A 17,705-nucleotide genomic window follows, 5' to 3' on the forward strand; every position below is an offset into this window, starting at 1 on the left:
TACCCATCGCGTGAACGCGCATGGCCAAGCCAGCGGGATCCACTCGTGTCATTGCAATAATTTCTGAGGCAAATCACATCTAGAACCGATGTACCTTTTTCATTTTATTATTATTATTTTATTTATTTTCCGTGATCTGTACTTTAGGAGTATTAATAGCTACTCCACAGAGTAAAAAGTTCTGTATTCTCTTCATTAGCTCTAAGAAGTGTAGCTAACATTTTTCTGTCCAAGCGTTTTTTGTTTTTTTTGGTGGGGGGGTCAGCCACTATGTAAAATTGGCCTGTGACAGGTTTGAAAATGTGATGTAACTTCACCCCTTAGTCTAGTCAAATTATGTAGTAATGATTTTTTCCATTATAATATGTTTTAGGTGGTCAAATATGACTTGAAAATGAAAATGGTAGTGCTGATTTTAAGGTTGACGAGATTTGCATCCCCATTTTTTAATGGCTATGATTAATTGATTGAAAAAAGTTTATTTGAACATAATGACAAAAGTATAAAAAAATAGAAATGAAAAGAAAATCAAAAAAGCAAACACAAACATTCAAAAGGAGTGGGTGGAAGCATACGCTTATCTAATCCCACCCCGGTAACTTACAACAATTTTTAGTCATTTTACCATAACCAATTAATATATAATCATATCAACATATATACAAGTTGCATGTACAAAACTCACCTAAGAGTCAAAATAGACTTATTATAATGTAGGAAACATCATTTCAACCCCACCTGTTAGTATGTAAGAACATGGAGGGGTATGTACTGTTGGTGCAGATTTTGGGCTTGCTAAGATTTGCATCCCCTGATTTATTTTGCCAGTAAGTTACATGTATGGAACTGCATTGATGAGCCAAAATACACATAATGTAGGACACACCATTTCAAATGGTGTTTCCTAAATCATGAGTCTATTTTGACTAATCAGTTTGAGTTTCTACATGAAACGTATACATTTCAGCAAAACAGGAGGATGCAAATATCGTCAACCTTATTATAAGGAATTATTTTCTTTTAAGTAATATTTGACCACCCAAAACATGTGATAATAACAAAATAATGTCTACATCCTTTGACTGGCAGACTTGGCAATGATATTAGAGGGCAGGCTCAGCTAGCCACGGGGGCGGGTCAATGACATTATCCACTACCGGGGCAATGGTTATTTCCCTTTGTGAGGTCACAAGGGAAAGATCTCAGACTCATCTGTTTGAGCACACATTCACTAAAAAGTGGAGCAAGCAAGTGAGAAAGGTGACAGAATTTTCTCTTTTTTGGGCCTCATACACAGGCTATGAGGACACGTATGACTGCTAGAAAACACTTAGAAAGTGTATTTGCATAATATGGGACCTTTAAGTACGTGACTGAAACGCTGCTTAAAAATAAATAAATAAATAAATAAATAAATCACACTCAGTGGAATAGCTCTAAATATTCCTAAAGTATAGATCTCAAATTATGTATTACCATAAAAAAAAAAAATAATAAAAAAAATAAAAGTTGATACGTGACACGAGAACATTCCGCTTGCTTAGCTATGCGCGTTCACACGATGGGCATGCAACTCTCGGAAGACATGCTGTTCTCGGCATCACACCTGTGGCTCCGCCCCAGCCACGTGACAGAGAGCTGGCTGAGTCAGCCGGCTGGTTGCGCAGCGTCAGTCTGGAGTCGCACAATTATGAAAAAGCAACCTTCCGTTGGAGCTGCAGCCGAAGCGGATCTCTCCAACATCCAACGGGCTTTCCTTCCAAGGCTAATCGGGAGCACCGCCGATAGATGGATAAAAGCCACGACAAAGCTCTTCCTGAATCTCAACGGTGAAGAGAATGGTACGTCAGCCTTACTGGGTATCCAACTTTCCTCTAGGTTTAATAGTCTTGTTAAATAGGCGCGGAAGATCGTCGTGACTGATCGGGGGCTTTGAGTGGCAGATCCCCCCCTCCTCCCATGCACGCTGCCTTCTGTCTGTCAGGTAGCCAGCCCGGAGATCTCAGTGCTGTTTGTCGTCTTTACCGAGGGTCTGGTTGTTGTGAACAAACACTGCTAGGTCAACATTCCTAATAAATGGTACACGGTGACACAGTGTCTAGCAAGAAAACCCCCAAATCGCACACGGGCGTAATGTTAGCAGGCTAAATAGCTAGCCTGCTAGCGCCGAAGCTAGGTACTTAACCTAAGCTAACTAGCCACAACTGCCTAGGTAGCTGTGTGACGTTAGCAGTACTTTCTTAAACCATTAGACAACAGAAATTGCTTTCATTACCCAAATAATAAGGCAGACACTAAACGGATAAAACAGTGCAGTTCAGAGCAGCTGGCACTAGTTAAAGACACTTTTCTTCCAGCTGTCTCCGATGTCAGACAAGACACGCTATCATTGCCAGTAAAAAAAAAAGTCAATGCCAGCTTGAGTGGCTGCCAGAGTGCTTTTTATTCAGGCGACGTGGGGAAAAGTTAATTGGTGTTTTAATTGTTTTAATTAAACCAGTAATGTCACGTTATGTGGTGAAGGTTAAATGGTGAAGGGGCCTGCAGCAGACCTGTGACGGACATGTGTGTTACTCAGTGTAGTCTTTGAACATGTGTACAGCAGAAACCTGCTGAAAACGAGTTTTAGCTGAGTCAGACCCGATTGCTTTAAATCCTTTCCTGTATAAAATAAATAAATAAACTTGAAATTCTGAGTCTTTCGTAACATACACGGCCTCATCTCACCAAGAATTTCCTGTCGAGCCCTTTCGCTTCCCACAGAATGTGGAGCTTGGCGATAATGGAAAGAGAAGATGTCGTGTATCCTCAGCTGTGAGTCCAGTTTGAGCGGACAGATGTTGGTACACAGCTGGTTTATACTGACCACATCAGATGTTATTTTTGATGTGATTTGATTAATATGGTCATGGTGTATAGCAGCAACATTTGTTGAATACTTAAAGCAGCCTATTAGAATTAACACCTCATACTAAGCACAGTGGTGGAGGGGTAATGAATTGGGCGTGTTTGCAGCCACAGGACCTGGGTGCTTTGCAGTGTTTGTATCATTCACAAACCTTCCTGTACCCTAAAGCCTTTTTGAGTAAAAACGTTGACATATGGGTGACAGGTAAAGCTTGCCCAAAATTTAGTCATGCAACAGCACAATGATCCCCGCAGTTCAGCCTTCAACCTGATTAAAATGCTGTGGTGAAACCTTATGAGAGCTGTCAATCTATGAATGTCTGCAAATCAGAAAAAAGTTAAATTATATTGCAAGAAAGAGGCCAAATACCTAATTTTAAGCACATGTAAGGACCAGATGATTTTGTCATACCCTGATATGCAAAACCTTAGACAAACACCAACCCCCACCCTCTTCTGTTCCTATTAAATACTATAATATTGAGATATTTAATGAAATTTACAGCACCACTGTCTTTCGATTTTTATTTTCCACAGTGCTGCCCTGAGCAGGTCACATGCTCCAGCTTACCTCCGAATGAGGGGCACTCCTGTGTTGCTGCTCTGAGCAGTCTGACAGTAACTCTGATTAAAGTTGTTGCTGGGTCATCGGAATAGTCATCATGATTTGTATCCATCACCATCTTTGTGTTCAAGTTAATCTGAAATAATAATGGGTGATTTTTAAGTTGTCATCAGCTGGGGCTTTAGCACCATGTGAAATAGGTCTGTCAAAACTGGACTCTTGCAAAACTTTGTCATGCTCAAAAATAGACTAGCAATGCTTATGTGTGTTTGTGTTTGCACGCCCGAGCCTGCAGAGTTACAGTGGCATGCATTTCCGAGCTCTTTTATCTCACGACCCAGTCCATTTACACCAAACATCAGAGCCCATTTGAAGGAGGCTTTTTTTTTTATTTTGTAGTGGCCCTGGATTGGGGTTTAAAAAAGGTTCACAGTGACAACTTAATGACTTTAAGATGTCACGAAGTTCATGAAGATGTCGCTGTGACATCTTCAGGATTTTTAGATGTCATTATGTGATATCTTAATGCTTTTATTCCTCGTTATCATTTGGCTGCTTTCCCTTTGTTGTAACTCCTGCTCAGGCACATAGCTGACTTTCCTGAGCTCTAGACAACCTAACGACCTTCTTAGGGAATGCACACAATACTCACATATTTATAAAATGTTTAAATTAACATTTGCAGCCTGTGCTTCATCCTGAGCTTTAAATAGTTTCACGTGAACACGAGTACAAGATGTGTCTAGAAAAGCTGTCACATGCTCTGCAACATTAAGTTATACAGGTGCTCGGAAGTAGACCTCAGGGCAGTATCTTTGGCTCATGTTGTGCTTTGTTTCAGAGCTTTGCCCAGGGGGCATGAGTGTGAGAGTTGGAGAGCTGTCACACTTTGGTCTCATGACTGTATGGAGTTGTGTGTGCAGCCTTCCTGGAATCTTATCTGAAAGCTGAAATGAACTCGTCACCCCTATTTAACATTCTTTTATATGGCAAGATCTTGGGAAACTTAGGAGGTGGTAAAGATTGCAAATTGATAAGAGCTGCATTAGTTAAAATGTCATTTAACATGTGATATATTTTATTCACAGTTGCACCTATTTTAAAAAAGGTAGCAACACTTTAACATGGCGTTTTGGGTTAAATATTAAACAGAGACTTTTCATGAGGTCGACTTTCCAGAGCTGGAAAGCTTAGACTTGGTTATGAGAGACATTTCATCAATGTCAGATCAACACCCGACTCACCGGAGCGTTTGCCACAAAGAACCATCTAGGAAGTTGTTGCTGGGAAAAGTGAGGAGAGGTAACATGTAAGTGATTGAGTGAACCATTAGTCTGTCTCTAATGAAATGTAACCGTTTGTGATTAACTCTTAATAATATAATTGCAGTTATTGGAGATAATGATCAATATGTCTGGATGATCCACATAAATCATCCTCACTCGCATGTGTGAAAGCAGTCTGGAGAAACCAGCAGAAATGTAATATTTGCTGCGTCTTCTGCTGTCAACATGGCAAATCTGCTATAAATCAGATTAATCTTGTACTTGTGATTTATTTAAGATGGTCACGGTATCATGAATAATCCTCACTATTTACCTGTTTGTAAAAAGCTGCATGAAACTGAAGTATTACCACATTGTTGTTCAACATCTAATTGAGTTGACTTGGTTTTTATTGCACCCCTGTCCTTCGCTGTGGACTTGTCAGTGTTTATTGTAAAAGACTAAAAGGGAAAGTGGAAATATTTAGATTTATTTTTATTTTTAAATGTGTGGTTTTGTATATTTCTGATGCCAGGTGCTCATTATAAAGATTTTTGAAGTTACTTATTGATTTTTACTATACCGGTAGCATTAATATCATCAAAAGATTATTAAATTGTTAGTCACAGTTAACTGTATGATGATTAATCATTTATTATGGCAGCAGCCCTACCAGTCAAATCAGGGAAGCACTGCTGCTGGAGCAGACTCTTTTTGAAGCCAGTCAGGAAAAAAATAAATGCATTAATCATTAACCAGTGAAGTGTCTTTACAGTCATTGTCATTTAGAAAAATGCTGTCCAGATATCCAGTAACAATTCCTGTAATGATATCTACTCCCCTTCTGAGCTGCTGTTGATGTTCGTATATAAAATCTTCCCTTTGCCGTCAGTCCAGGATGCTCTTTGGTCTGAACAGCTGTGCCTTGGCGTTGTGCTTAAACCCTGAAAAGATGGATTGTTTTGTGATGATCTTGCAGATCATCCTTTTGTGCTGCCTCACAAAGGAATGTAAATTTGTTTTTACCTCAGTATTTGTGACTTAAGTATCAGGTATGCAGGTATCCTTAAAATTTAATCAATGTTCATCAGCATTAAACTTGATAGGATGTGTCCTCAGCCAACAGCTGAAGGGAAACTGCTGCCTGAATGTGAATTCGTGGTAACAGTATTGCTGTTTGCTTCTATGAACTTGATGTGAGACCTGCTGTCAGATTTTTGTGAAGCGATGTGCTTCACTTTTAAAGTGAACTGCAGCAATGACAATGTTATAGCATGAGAAGAACTGATGGCAAAAGCTTCAGCTCACTGTGCCGTGGAGGATGCCCCACTTCTGAGTCCATGCTCCTGGCCATGCACAACGTTGCGGTGGTAATTCTTGGTGTAAAGTATACTGTTTTGTAATTTAAATGTCTAAAATGTGAGGTCTCATTTATCCAGTCCAGAATCTTATTTCAGTTTTTCCTCACAAAGAGTCAGGAAATGCTTCAAGGCATAAAACAGTCACTGCACTTTGATAGTTTTCTTTGAGTAAATAAGGATTAAAAAAAATGTCAGATTAATTTTATTTGTCTCTTTTAGTTCTCTGGGAACCCGTCTTTGATTGGCTACTACTCAAACAAAAGTGCTGACCCCAGTGCTTGGTCTTTCTTGTGGCTAATAGAATTGTGAGGCCAGATGTTATCTTCCCCTGTATTACGTCAGGAAGGGCTGCAGGAACGACGGGTTGACCAGCCAGCCTTGTTACATGGTGGGAAATGGAGGAAGGGGGTTAAAGGGGCTTGGTTGCTGATCTTTCTGACTTTGGAGAGTGTGTTTTTGTGAGTTGCCAGGGAATGACAGTTTGAAGACGAAGAGTCAGGTCTTGATCAAATTTCTGCCTCTCAGTGTAAACACACTTCATTCCCAGAGTTTTACATGGTTGCTAATAAACAAAACTGACAGGATCCTACACTGACAGGGACAGAAATGTGCCGGGTTATACTTCACTACACCAACCAAGTAATCAGAAAACAGGGAGTCCAGAGAGAGAAGCCAGAGAGGAAGAGGGAGGGAAGTGGGGAAGTGAGGGTGTTGTGTTTTTTTGGCAGAGTCTCTAAAGCTCAAGTCTTTTCTTGCCTGACATTCTCAGGTACCATAGTTACAGGTTAGCAGAGCACAGTCCTGTTTTCTTAACACTTTGTTAGATCTTACTGGATCAAAAAAGGGAGGGGTTGTTTTTGTTGAAAGTATTCTTCCACAGCATAACCAAGAACCTTATCTGTGATCATGAGAGGCTCCTCATATCTGCATATATTCTGATCTACTTCAAGCTTTGCAGATTTATACTGTCGGCACAAAAACAAAAAAAAAAAAACATGCATTGCTATGTGTGGCAGGTTTGCTGTTATGCTCTCGTAGCTAGTTGTTGTTTCGGGAACATGTTTTAGCGGACTTGCCCCACCTTAGCTCTCAGACTTGCTTAATCAGTATTCTCCCTCACGGTCTCTGAGGTCAGCTGATCAGCGGCTTTTGGTTGTTCCAGAGACGAGATTGAAGCTCGGTTTACCTCTACATGTTAGGCAGGCTTCATCGCTGTCTTCTTTTAAATCTTGTTTAAAGACCAATCTTTTCTCCTTGGCCTTATGCGTATGCGTATTTTATGTCTGTCTTTTATTCCTCTTGTATGGCAACTTGGTCAAGCATTGTTGACCAAACATGCTTTATAAATAAATTTGGACTTGGATTTAGAACATCGGGTATATGCGAATACGCCTTCCCCCTGTCACTGGTAACATTGCAGTGAAATAAGGGCACATTAATGAATGGCCACAAGGTGCTACTGCAGGTGCAGGGGGGGAAGGGATCTACTGTGTTTTCATCTCTTATTCCCTTTTTTTTTTTTTTTAATTTATAACTATTTTGGTCATCCCTTCACACCTGTGTCTATATCATTTTTGGGATTGTTGTCAGTCATTCAGCTGCACTCACTTTTTATTTCACTCCTAAATATGTGGCTCTGGTAATTGGTGGTTTATCTGCACTGTATTGTTAACTCTGCGTTAATGGCAAGGTTGAACCAAAACATATCCAAATAGAAACCGGTGAAATAATAACGTAGACCAAGACAAAACTTTGCGGTTGGGTTGCATACCCCTTGAGTGGAAATCATTCATATTAAACAAGTTTTTATCAATGACTAATTTTTCACACGGTCATATTCTTACACACTAACAGTGTATGAATGTAAAACTGTAACAGAGCGTGTTAATCCATGTTGTCGGCTCCATATGCTGTGCTTTGGCTAGTTGATTGAAAACATCTGGAGTGTTTTATTTTTATTCTTTATGGCCTTTTTCTGTTTGAGTTAAAGAGGGTTTGAGTTGTTGGTAGAGGCAGCGTGAATCACAGTTGGTGGTGTATCATCAGTAGACAACTAGGTATATATCATTGAGGCCTCTGCCCATCCACTAATCCTCTCCCACACCCCCCTCCTCCCTCAACTCTTTCTCCCCAGCCTTTGTATAATATCTAGTTTGTCTCAGACACATTTATCTTCCCCCTGAGTGGTTTCTTACAGATTAACAGTGGATGGAGTTTAGAGGCAGCAACCTCTCACTGATCACTCAGCTTTTAACTCTGGCCGGATCTGTATGGTAACTGTAGCCCTGTAGACTTTGAAACCTAAATGGAAATTTCGAGACCTTCTAAAACCAAGAGCAGAGTTGGGTGTTGCTGAGGATCCAGTGCTTGGGGGGGGGGGGGGGAGGCTGTGGTGACAGTGGTTTGTCCAGGAGATGCATGAAGGATCCTTGGTATGTTCCTGTACAAAGCCCTTAAACACAGAGATGAAGAGGAGGACATCCAGGTACTCACTCAGTGGCTCGTGTCATTGGTCAAACATCGGGATGACCTGTTCATTCAGTCAAACCGTTGTTTGTATTAAATAGAAGACAGGGGTAGGGTGTCTTTAATTATTGGACTTTGCTAATTTGCTTTTTTTTTCTGTATTTTTTTATATTATTAAGGCAAGGGGACACTTGTTAACGGCAACAGAAAACACAACTGTGATGTTGTTATAGTTTCAGGAATTGTTGAAGTGCTTTGGTGTAAAGCAGCTGATGGTGTTTGCAAACTTACCCTCTTTGTGCTGGGATGGATTAATGGGGCTGATCACCCCTGGGTTTCTCTGAGCTCTACTGGAGCTCGAAGCATTAATTGAAAAATTCCTTTCGCTTCAAACCTCATGAGAAAGCGGTATTACAGAATAGCAGTGTTACTGCAGCTTATAGTAATAATATATGGAGATATTTTAACTAGAGTTATTCATTTTAATTTTCATGTATTTTTTATGTATTAATCCTTTTTATCGTTTTTAATTTCACAGTCTTAAATCCTCGATTAAGGTTGTACAAACAACCTTATGTTTCTTTGAAACTACATTTAATAAATGTCAGTGATTGTTCAAACACTAAAACAGAGCATTCTTTCAAAGACCCTTTGGAGACATTTTACTTGAATTGCTTGTTGAATGCCAATATTGAGGCCAATAATGAAAAGCAGAGACACATTTACTTCTGTGGTGCTCATAACTGTTTCTCTTTGTTCTCAGTCCCAGAAACCCTGGATAGAAAGCACTTTCACCAAGAGGGAATGTGTGTACATACTTCCAGTGTCAAAGGACCCCCACAGGTATGTGCCCCGGCATGCTCTGGTGTGTCCTCTCTCCATAGCCATGGAAACGGTGTAATTGCATGGTGTGAGTCAAAGTCTGCTCAAACCCTAACCACTGCTCTCCAGAGGGTGAATGAGTCTATTTTAATGTTTATGTCTGTCACTGTAATTAAATCTTAGAGAGGGAAGGCCAGTTATGAACCTGTGTCATATTCATATTCTCTTCTCCCCCACATTTTTTTAAAATCTATTTTAAAATATATTTTCTGTGTGTTTCTTTGGAGCTCATTGATGTTTTTTTTCTCCAGCGTATCAGGATTTTTCAGCAAACATCCTGGAATTTTACAAAGCTGTGTCAGAATTGTACGTAGGCCTCAACTTGCTACGAAGAGAACTCCACTGTATGAGGAACATTTAGGAAAAAAGACCTATTAAAGGCACTTCAGCTGGTTGCAGAGAACTGTACCAGGAAAATGAGTCACATTTGCATAATTTGGTAATTTAATAAATTAAGTTTCCCTCAACTACCTATATTTACTGTTTAACAGCTTCCTTTGACCGTAAGCCGTGTCTGTCACTTTTCCAAGAAGTTAAATGCTTTCCTTCTTCTTAACACACAATCATGCTTTGTTTTCTTTCACATCAATTATTTCCTACAGGCTTTCTCCCAATAAACTGCTGTATGTGCTGCTCTTTGGTCTTTTGGAGACGTTGGTGAACATAAGCTTGTATGACATTAGGTCGGAGAACTGCAGATGTTAGAATTACTATAGCAGGTTTTTTAAAGTCTTGACTGAAGGCCGATCTGACAAGATAGCTCATTGCAACGTGCTCAAGCAGGCTTGTTTACCCTGAATGTATTTTTATTCATGTTCTACTTATTTCTTATAGTCAGATTCTTTATTAGTGATATTGTGGAATTTCTTTCAGATGCCTTCCAGGATGCCAGATTTGCCAACAGCTAGTGCGGTAAGTATTTGATACTCCTTTCACTAGTTCTTTTACCCGACAGGATTAGCCTGCAGGCTAGCTTTAAAAAGGATGCATGCTAACCAGTTTGTTCACACCAGAATAAGTCTGTCTTTCCACTATAATTCCAAAGAGCACTAAACCTCCTCAGGAAACAATTAACTTCCTGTTTTCGTGCGTCATCGCACACATTTTTCCCTAAAGCAACTGAAATAAGCAAAACAAAAACGCTTTGTCATTATTGGAGGTTATATTATCGAATGCTACATTTTATAAAACGGCATGTCTCCATTGCTTTTTGTTGGCTTGGTATTATTAATTGTAAATTACTGTGTTTGACACATTTAGTTTTATTTGCTGTTTTATAGAATTACACATACACTCATGTAAATAAACACAATGCATTACACTTTCTCTTTTTATTCTGTTATATAAAATATTAATTTAAATAATAACACACCAATATCAGGCTTCAAATAATTGTGAAAGTCAGTATTTTAAGTTATTGATCATCCTTATTGGTTTACTTTTTAAAGGCCCCAAGTGTTCAGTTTTTATTGAACTGCAGAGTTGTGCTTACTAAAGGATGGTAGATGCTAATAATCAGAATGATTCTGTTATAACCTGAAGGTGCTGCTGTGGGCGTCTGGTGCGGCAGCATGCTGGCTTCACGGCCAGCTTGGCCACAAAGTATTCAGACGTGAAGTTGGGTGAAAATCCCAACGTGCCCATGCCCGAGCTGGAGGAGTGGTCAGTGGAAAAACACACAGAGGCGAGCCCCACTGATGCCTATGGTGTCATCAACTTCCAGGGAGGGTCTCACTCATACAGAGCCAAGGTGAGGAGAGCGTTTTGTTATATAAAAAAGATTGTGCCTCACTCTGTAAGACAGGTAGTTTTGTTTATTGCATATTTGCTTGGTCTTTCTTTCTCTGTCACATATAGACAGTTACTTGGAGCAGGATAAAAAAATAAATACATTTTTACTTATTATTAATAGAAGATATAGAAATATAGTTAACTCATGAAAGTAACTGATGAATCAGTACTTTTTGTTGGCTTCATTTTGAGCAGCCTGAAGTTTGTGTATTCATACATGTTTTTCTTTTCTTTTCTTGTTCCAACTGCTGACAGTATGTGCGTTTATCCCATGACACTCAGCCAGAGTGCATCCTGCGGCTGATGCTAAAGGAGTGGCACATGGAGCTTCCCAAGATCCTCATCTCTGTCCACGGAGGAGTTCAGAACTTTGAGCTTCACTCCCGCATCAAGCAGGTGGTGGGCAAGGGCCTCATCAAAGCTGCAGTCACCACCGGGGCCTGGATTTTCACTGGAGGGGTCAACACAGGCATGTAGTCTGAAAAGGAGAATATTATTTTACACACCCTGCTGAAAGGGCAGTTTCCCTACTGAATTATGCTGTTTCTACATGACTTTGAAAACAGAGTTGGTTTAGATAAGGAAAGTCTTGGAATATGTTCAGATTTTATTGGTTTTTTTTTTATTTGTCTTTTCTTTTAAAGAAGTCTACCAATGATTTAGTGTTTGTGGGTATACTGACGTTGGTAGTGTCGTTTCCTGTAGGTGGCACAGATTGTTTAATTAATTCAAATATAACTGAACTGAATGATGACTGCCCTGTTAGAAATACTAGTGTATGTACACCGTGTAAGATGCTCACAGTAACATTGTTGTTTACACACTTCCACAAACACAGCCGCTGTGGAAGTGCTGATGTAGCAGAAGTTGTAATACGGGCCTTTAAGCATGTCATTTGGCTGTGAGTTGTGGCTGAGGTGTGTCTGCAGCCACAGTACGGCGTTAAGATGCTGTGGGCTGATCGTAGTGTTTAAGTCATTACTCAGAGGGTCAATTACTCAGAGCAATGATTACTTTTAATTCCTCATTGGTACTCTGGCCAGCTGGGATGGTCTCTTGGCTCACAGATTACTGCTGAATCCATGAAATCCATTAGCTGAAGACTGTGGTTCATAAACAAGTCGGGGAGCCACTGCTTGTCTCAGGCTTGCCTCATTACAGGGATTTTGGTCATAAATGTTCTGTGTTCTGGTAGCCACAGTTTGCAGAAGAAATATTTAAGTTCAGGGTACTTTTCCTTTATTTCACTTGTGACTTATCTCATCATTTTTTGATAAGAATGACAAATAAATCAGTTCAGTGATGAATGAAAGCTTGTTTTGTTTAATGCCTCCAACCAAAAGGTGTGGCCAAGCATGTGGGGGACGCTCTGAAAGAACACTGTTCAAGATCGTCAAAGAAAATTTGCACTGTCGGGATCGCACCATGGGGAGTCATTGAAAACAGAAACGATCTTATTGGGAAAGATGTAAGACAAAACTCATAAGATCTTTCATCTCTCATTAATCGTGCACGACTGTCTCTTTCTATCTTTGACCGTTTTAATGCATCTTCATTTCCTCTATGCAGATTATTGCTCCGTACCAGACATTGCTGAATCCTCTGAGCAAACTAAATGTTCTCAACAATCTGCACTCCCATTTTCTGCTGGTGGACGATGGAACGATGGGAAAGTACGGAGCTGAAGTGAAACTGCGGCGCGACCTGGAGAAGCACATCAACCTACAGAAAATACATGCCAGTAAGGAAAACAAGCAGGACCTGGGTGTTTTTAGCTGAAGAAGTCTCTCTCATAAAGATCTTTTCATTGCTTTTAAGTACAACAGCACACCATACAAACCAGTGAAACTACTGAAATAATCTTAATAAATCTGGTAACCCTTTCCTACATTGTTATTTATGCTCATTTTTGTCTTAAGCAATATTATTTAACCAGTTAAACAAGCTGGACACCAGCTATGTTAGAGCTTTGTGAACATGATTTAGATTTTGTCCCGGTATCTCTGTTACTCTGCAGCAGTTGTAGGACCAGTACTTTACCAGTTGTGCCTGCAGTACTCCCAAACTGTCCTCATCTGACATGGGGAAAAATAAAAAGTTGTGTTTTTTTGTTCTCCTTATTTTACCTTCTGATGTGTATTAAATGACCTTTTAAAACATCACTTTTAGTTTAGATGTCAATGATTGACAATTACCTGTGAACATGAAGGTTGTATCACCTGCAAGGACAATTAATTATCATTAGTTTTACTGGCAGTTAATAGTTTGTGATAACTGTAAGATGGAAAATATCACCTCAGCCTCACACACTTTCACTAACATGCAGGTGTTTTATTAGTATGAGATTGTAGCTAAAGGGGATTGTGTCACAGAAACTTACATTTAAAGCAGGATCAGAATATGTGAATGTGCTCTGTGTGGTCATCAGACTTAAAGAAATCCGTTTTATAAATGTATTCCAGTTAACATTTCCTCTTCTAGGAATTGGTCAGGGTGTTCCTGTTGTGGCGCTGATCTTTGAAGGTGGTCCCAATGTGATCCTGACTGTTCTGGAGTACCTTCAGGAGAGTCCTCCTGTCCCAGTGGTGGTGTGTGAAGGGACTGGCCGTGCTGCTGACATACTGGCCTACGTCCACAAGCAGACAGAGGAGGGGGGGTAGGTTCAGTACGTTCAGGTTGAAGGGTTTATAAGCAATGATTGTTAATGTTTTCTTTCTTTTTCAGTTCCTTGTTGACAGTGTTGTTGCTGACTGTGTTTTTTCCGACTCTGAGAGATTTCTAACAGCAGCACAGTTAAAATTGAGCAAATATAAAGTCACCTGCTGTCAGTGACATTTTCATTGTTTTTTTTATTTTTTTTATTTTATTTTATATTGCCTTTGAGTGTGTTCACAGAAAAACTTGGATTAGATCAGATTAATTTTCACTGAATCCGTTGAGGCCAAATGCTGGGGAAAATATTTAAACAATATTTTTTAAAATCAGAATCCTGACTGGAGAAATTTCGTTGTAGTTACTTTTAGCTCTCTATCAGCAGCTCTGATCTATTTGGTTGTAAGGATGTCCGATAACATTTTTTTTTTTCTGTCCAATTCACATACCTGGGGTTTAGGTATCTACCGATCCGATACCTGTGTTAGTTTAATAAGGTCTATTAAATTTATAATTTAAATAAATTATATTTCTTATAGACTTTAATGTATGATATTGTTGCTGTCATTCACTGCCTAGCATAAGTTAAACTATTAAACATGAAATGTTTATATCAGATTAATCATAGCCTACAAATGAATCATGATTAATCACCATACACGACGATCCCTGAAATATGCCTGTTTTTACTGTTTTGTATCAGCAGAAAGAGCCAAATGTTTACAGGTATTAAATGTTAACAGTGTTGGGAGTAACGCATTACTTTGTAAAAGTAACAATATTACTTTTTTGGGTAAAGAAGTAAAGTTGTGCGTTACACTTAAAACATTTGTAATGAAATTACTGGACTACAGTAACGCGTTTTTTTGTGTTACTCGAGCCGTGTTTGCCTATGTGTAAAGTTCTGATCTGTTTTAAGTAGTACACGCATGCTGCTGCTGTGTGTGTGCTTGCCACAGAGATCGATTTTGCGTGACGTAGCTGATTGTGCGCCAACTTAAGAGGAAGAAAAAATGAAGCCGGAGAGACGGAGATACGGGCTTTTCAAATGCAGTAACAAGTAAAGTAATTACCATTTACAGAAGTAATAAGTAACTAGTAACTAATTACTTTTTTTGAGTAACTACCCCAACACTGAATGTTAAATAACCTTTACTTGGGTTTTCTTAACTTTTCTACGTTAGATGATCACTTTAGTTGTAATAAGTTCAATATTATATCAAGACCTTAAAAAAAGGTCTAATTTGTGCCCCCCTTTTCCTGGTCAGTGCCCCTGCCTGGCCCCCCTCTCCCATCAAAACTGTATAGCTGAAATATAAATCCGTTCTACCACCAGTCAGCTACTTTGTTAGAGAAGCTTCCTGCTCTGGTTTATGTCTCAGAAACTGTTCATAATGTCTCTCATCACATTCATGGCCCTTAAATGATCCAACCTGCATCTCCAACATCCGTACAGCAACAATGATTTAGAGAAGACGTCTCTTTGCCTTTTGCTGTTTCACTCTTGCTAGATATCTGAACCTGGTCTATCTTCATAGATGTGTGCATGGCTGTCTGATGACTAGCAGATTTCACAGGTGTGTCACTAGCAAACCTCATTAATACTTAAATGTAATATGAAACAAAGGAAAACACTAATTGAAATACGCTGTTTTCATCAACATATTTCTTTCTTCAGCTTCACGTGATAGCGATATGGATCTAATTGACATGAGACTGATCAATTTTTGCTATTGCCAATGCGTCCAATAACATTACTTTGGGGTAAATATGAGAAGAAACTACGGACTGCTAGTTTCCTCCTTCTCAGATGAACAATTAACAAGAGCGACATTACTAGCGACAAAAAAAGCTGATCACCAACAGCCATCATGATTCACAACAGGAGAGGGAGGAGGAGGAGGAGGAGGAGGAGGAAGAGGCATATTAGTACCGAGCTGTGGGAAAGTTTTTTTTTTTTCCTTTAATGCAGGGGTGTGTGTTGAACCCTCTCACTGGGAAAAGTGTGGGGGATGAGAGAGCGTTAGTCCCGTTAAAAAGTTTAATGCAGTTAATTACATAAATTAGTTACCATCGTTAACATGTTGTTTTACATATTAATATTAATATTTGTGTTTAATATTTATATAATTCATGTTAACACATGAAAACCATGATTGCCACAGAACTTTTAATTATTACGTTAAGAAACTCGAATCAGAGAATTTATAAAAAATATTTTGAAATTGGACTTACAGTGAATGTTTTCCACAAAGGACAGGAGCGGCTAATCCAACAAATTCTAAAACGTTGCGATGGCTTCTGGCTTTCTTCTGCGAATTCCTCACAAGCATTTTCCAGCGTTTGTTATTGCAACGTTTCATTGTGCTTTTCCTTTAAAGTGTTTCACAAAAATCTGTGACTTTACTGTACCTGCGCTATAATGAACTCAGACTAAAATACAAGTTATTTTCCAGGACTTCGCTCGTCTTCTAAGAGGCACATGCAGAGAAATGTACACTGTCGTCCCTGTGGTCACAGATTCTGATGGGTCACACACTTTGGTGTAACAAATGCAGCACACTTCTCCTGCTCTTTCGCGTGATGACAACCCAAATGCTTTATAAAGTCGCTGGTGTTAAATTTGGCAACATTCGTGCCTCCTTTTGAAACTTCAGCCCTGCATGTGAGGCATGTCGTTATTTTTGTTAGTGGGATTTTCTGATGAGTAATAACGCCAAATTGCTAACACACCGCTAATGCTAAATGTTAGCACAACAGTGACTCACATGCAGCTGCGTCTCCACCTACCAACTCAAAACAACGGTCACCCACTGCGTAGCTTTCTGTGTGTGGTTGTGTTGGGCAGGAAACAAAGAATTATGATTCCATTTTCGTGGTATCAGATGGTTTTTAGACAAATACTCACCAAAACCGATCCCCTTACTTTTGGCAGGATCAGTGTGTTTTTCCGATGCTGGAATCGGTATCAGCCCAACTCTAATTGGTTGGTTACTACGAAAAGTCTGAAGTTTACTCCAGTTATGCCAAGTACATTATAAGCTGCTGTTGTGAACCTGTAACATGAGATCCAAGGATCTCTCGGTGGGATACCTGAACTGCAAAAACAAAACAAGTCCATCAGAGAAGTGCCTGAAAGGTCAGGAGTAGGGGGAAAAGAAAACAGCTAAGGGTGATGGAATCAATTCTTCAGTGTGTGTATTCAGATTTACTCAAAAGCAGCAAAGTGACCTGGACAGTACAGGAGAAAAACACTTGAAAACCAGTACAGGACTTTTATTTTAGGGGTCAAGTGAGTCACCTGATTGAGCTGCATTTTTTTTTCTTGCTGAAGTCAAATCCTAAAGCTGAAAGATCCAGAAAAAAAGAAAAGAAATGAATAAGACATCAGTAAAGGTCTGGAAAAGCACCATGAAGGATGAAGCCCCTTCTTTAGGGATGTCCACATGTTTCTATTGTCAATTGGTATATATTTAAAATTAGATTTTTTTCACTCAAGTTTACTTTAATTTTATTTATTTTGTTTGAACCCCAGAAATGAGATGCCCGTTGAGTGATTACAGAATAACTGCAGATCTTGAGCATTCATATATATATTTTGCTTTTGTAAAACTCCTTGAGTTGAAGCTCTGAACAAGTTTGCTCTTCTGAGTTGGTAAATTTCAGATCTGTGGGGTTTCACAAAGCCAGTTAAGAAATATTAAAGTTTAAAAGTTTTCAGAACATTGTTGGTAAACATATTGCCCCAGACCTGTGGGGGAGATTTACTTAGACATGAATGTTTAAATAAACTGAAAAATAAAGTATAAACCTGCA

General features: G+C 39.3%; 1 protein-coding gene across 3 annotated transcripts in view; it reads left to right on the forward strand.

Moving 5' to 3' along the window:
• The first annotated feature begins 1,659 nt into the window (after positions 1–1,659).
• The window catches only part of trpm7 (transient receptor potential cation channel, subfamily M, member 7), a 37,634-nt gene continuing 21,588 nt past the window's right edge, over positions 1,660–17,705 (forward strand). For 2 of the 3 annotated variants that reach the window (XM_041981101.1, XM_041981110.1), the window contains exons 1-8: positions 1,665–1,841; positions 9,328–9,407; positions 10,320–10,358; positions 10,989–11,196; positions 11,493–11,706; positions 12,581–12,705; positions 12,807–12,978; positions 13,719–13,893. In XM_041981101.1, the coding sequence (XP_041837035.1) occupies positions 1,839–1,841; positions 9,328–9,407; positions 10,320–10,358; positions 10,989–11,196; positions 11,493–11,706; positions 12,581–12,705; positions 12,807–12,978; positions 13,719–13,893 (1,016 nt within the window). In that variant the 5' untranslated portion in view covers positions 1,665–1,838. Of the gene's footprint in view, positions 1,842–9,327; positions 9,408–10,319; positions 10,359–10,988; positions 11,197–11,492; positions 11,707–12,580; positions 12,706–12,806; positions 12,979–13,718; positions 13,894–17,705 lie in introns of all 3 variants that reach the window. The other variant, XM_041981118.1, reaches the window with a different exon arrangement.

The sequence above is a fragment of the Melanotaenia boesemani genome, chromosome 1, assembly GCF_017639745.1.
Source record: "Melanotaenia boesemani isolate fMelBoe1 chromosome 1, fMelBoe1.pri, whole genome shotgun sequence".
Classification (NCBI taxonomy): domain Eukaryota; kingdom Metazoa; phylum Chordata; class Actinopteri; order Atheriniformes; family Melanotaeniidae; genus Melanotaenia; species Melanotaenia boesemani.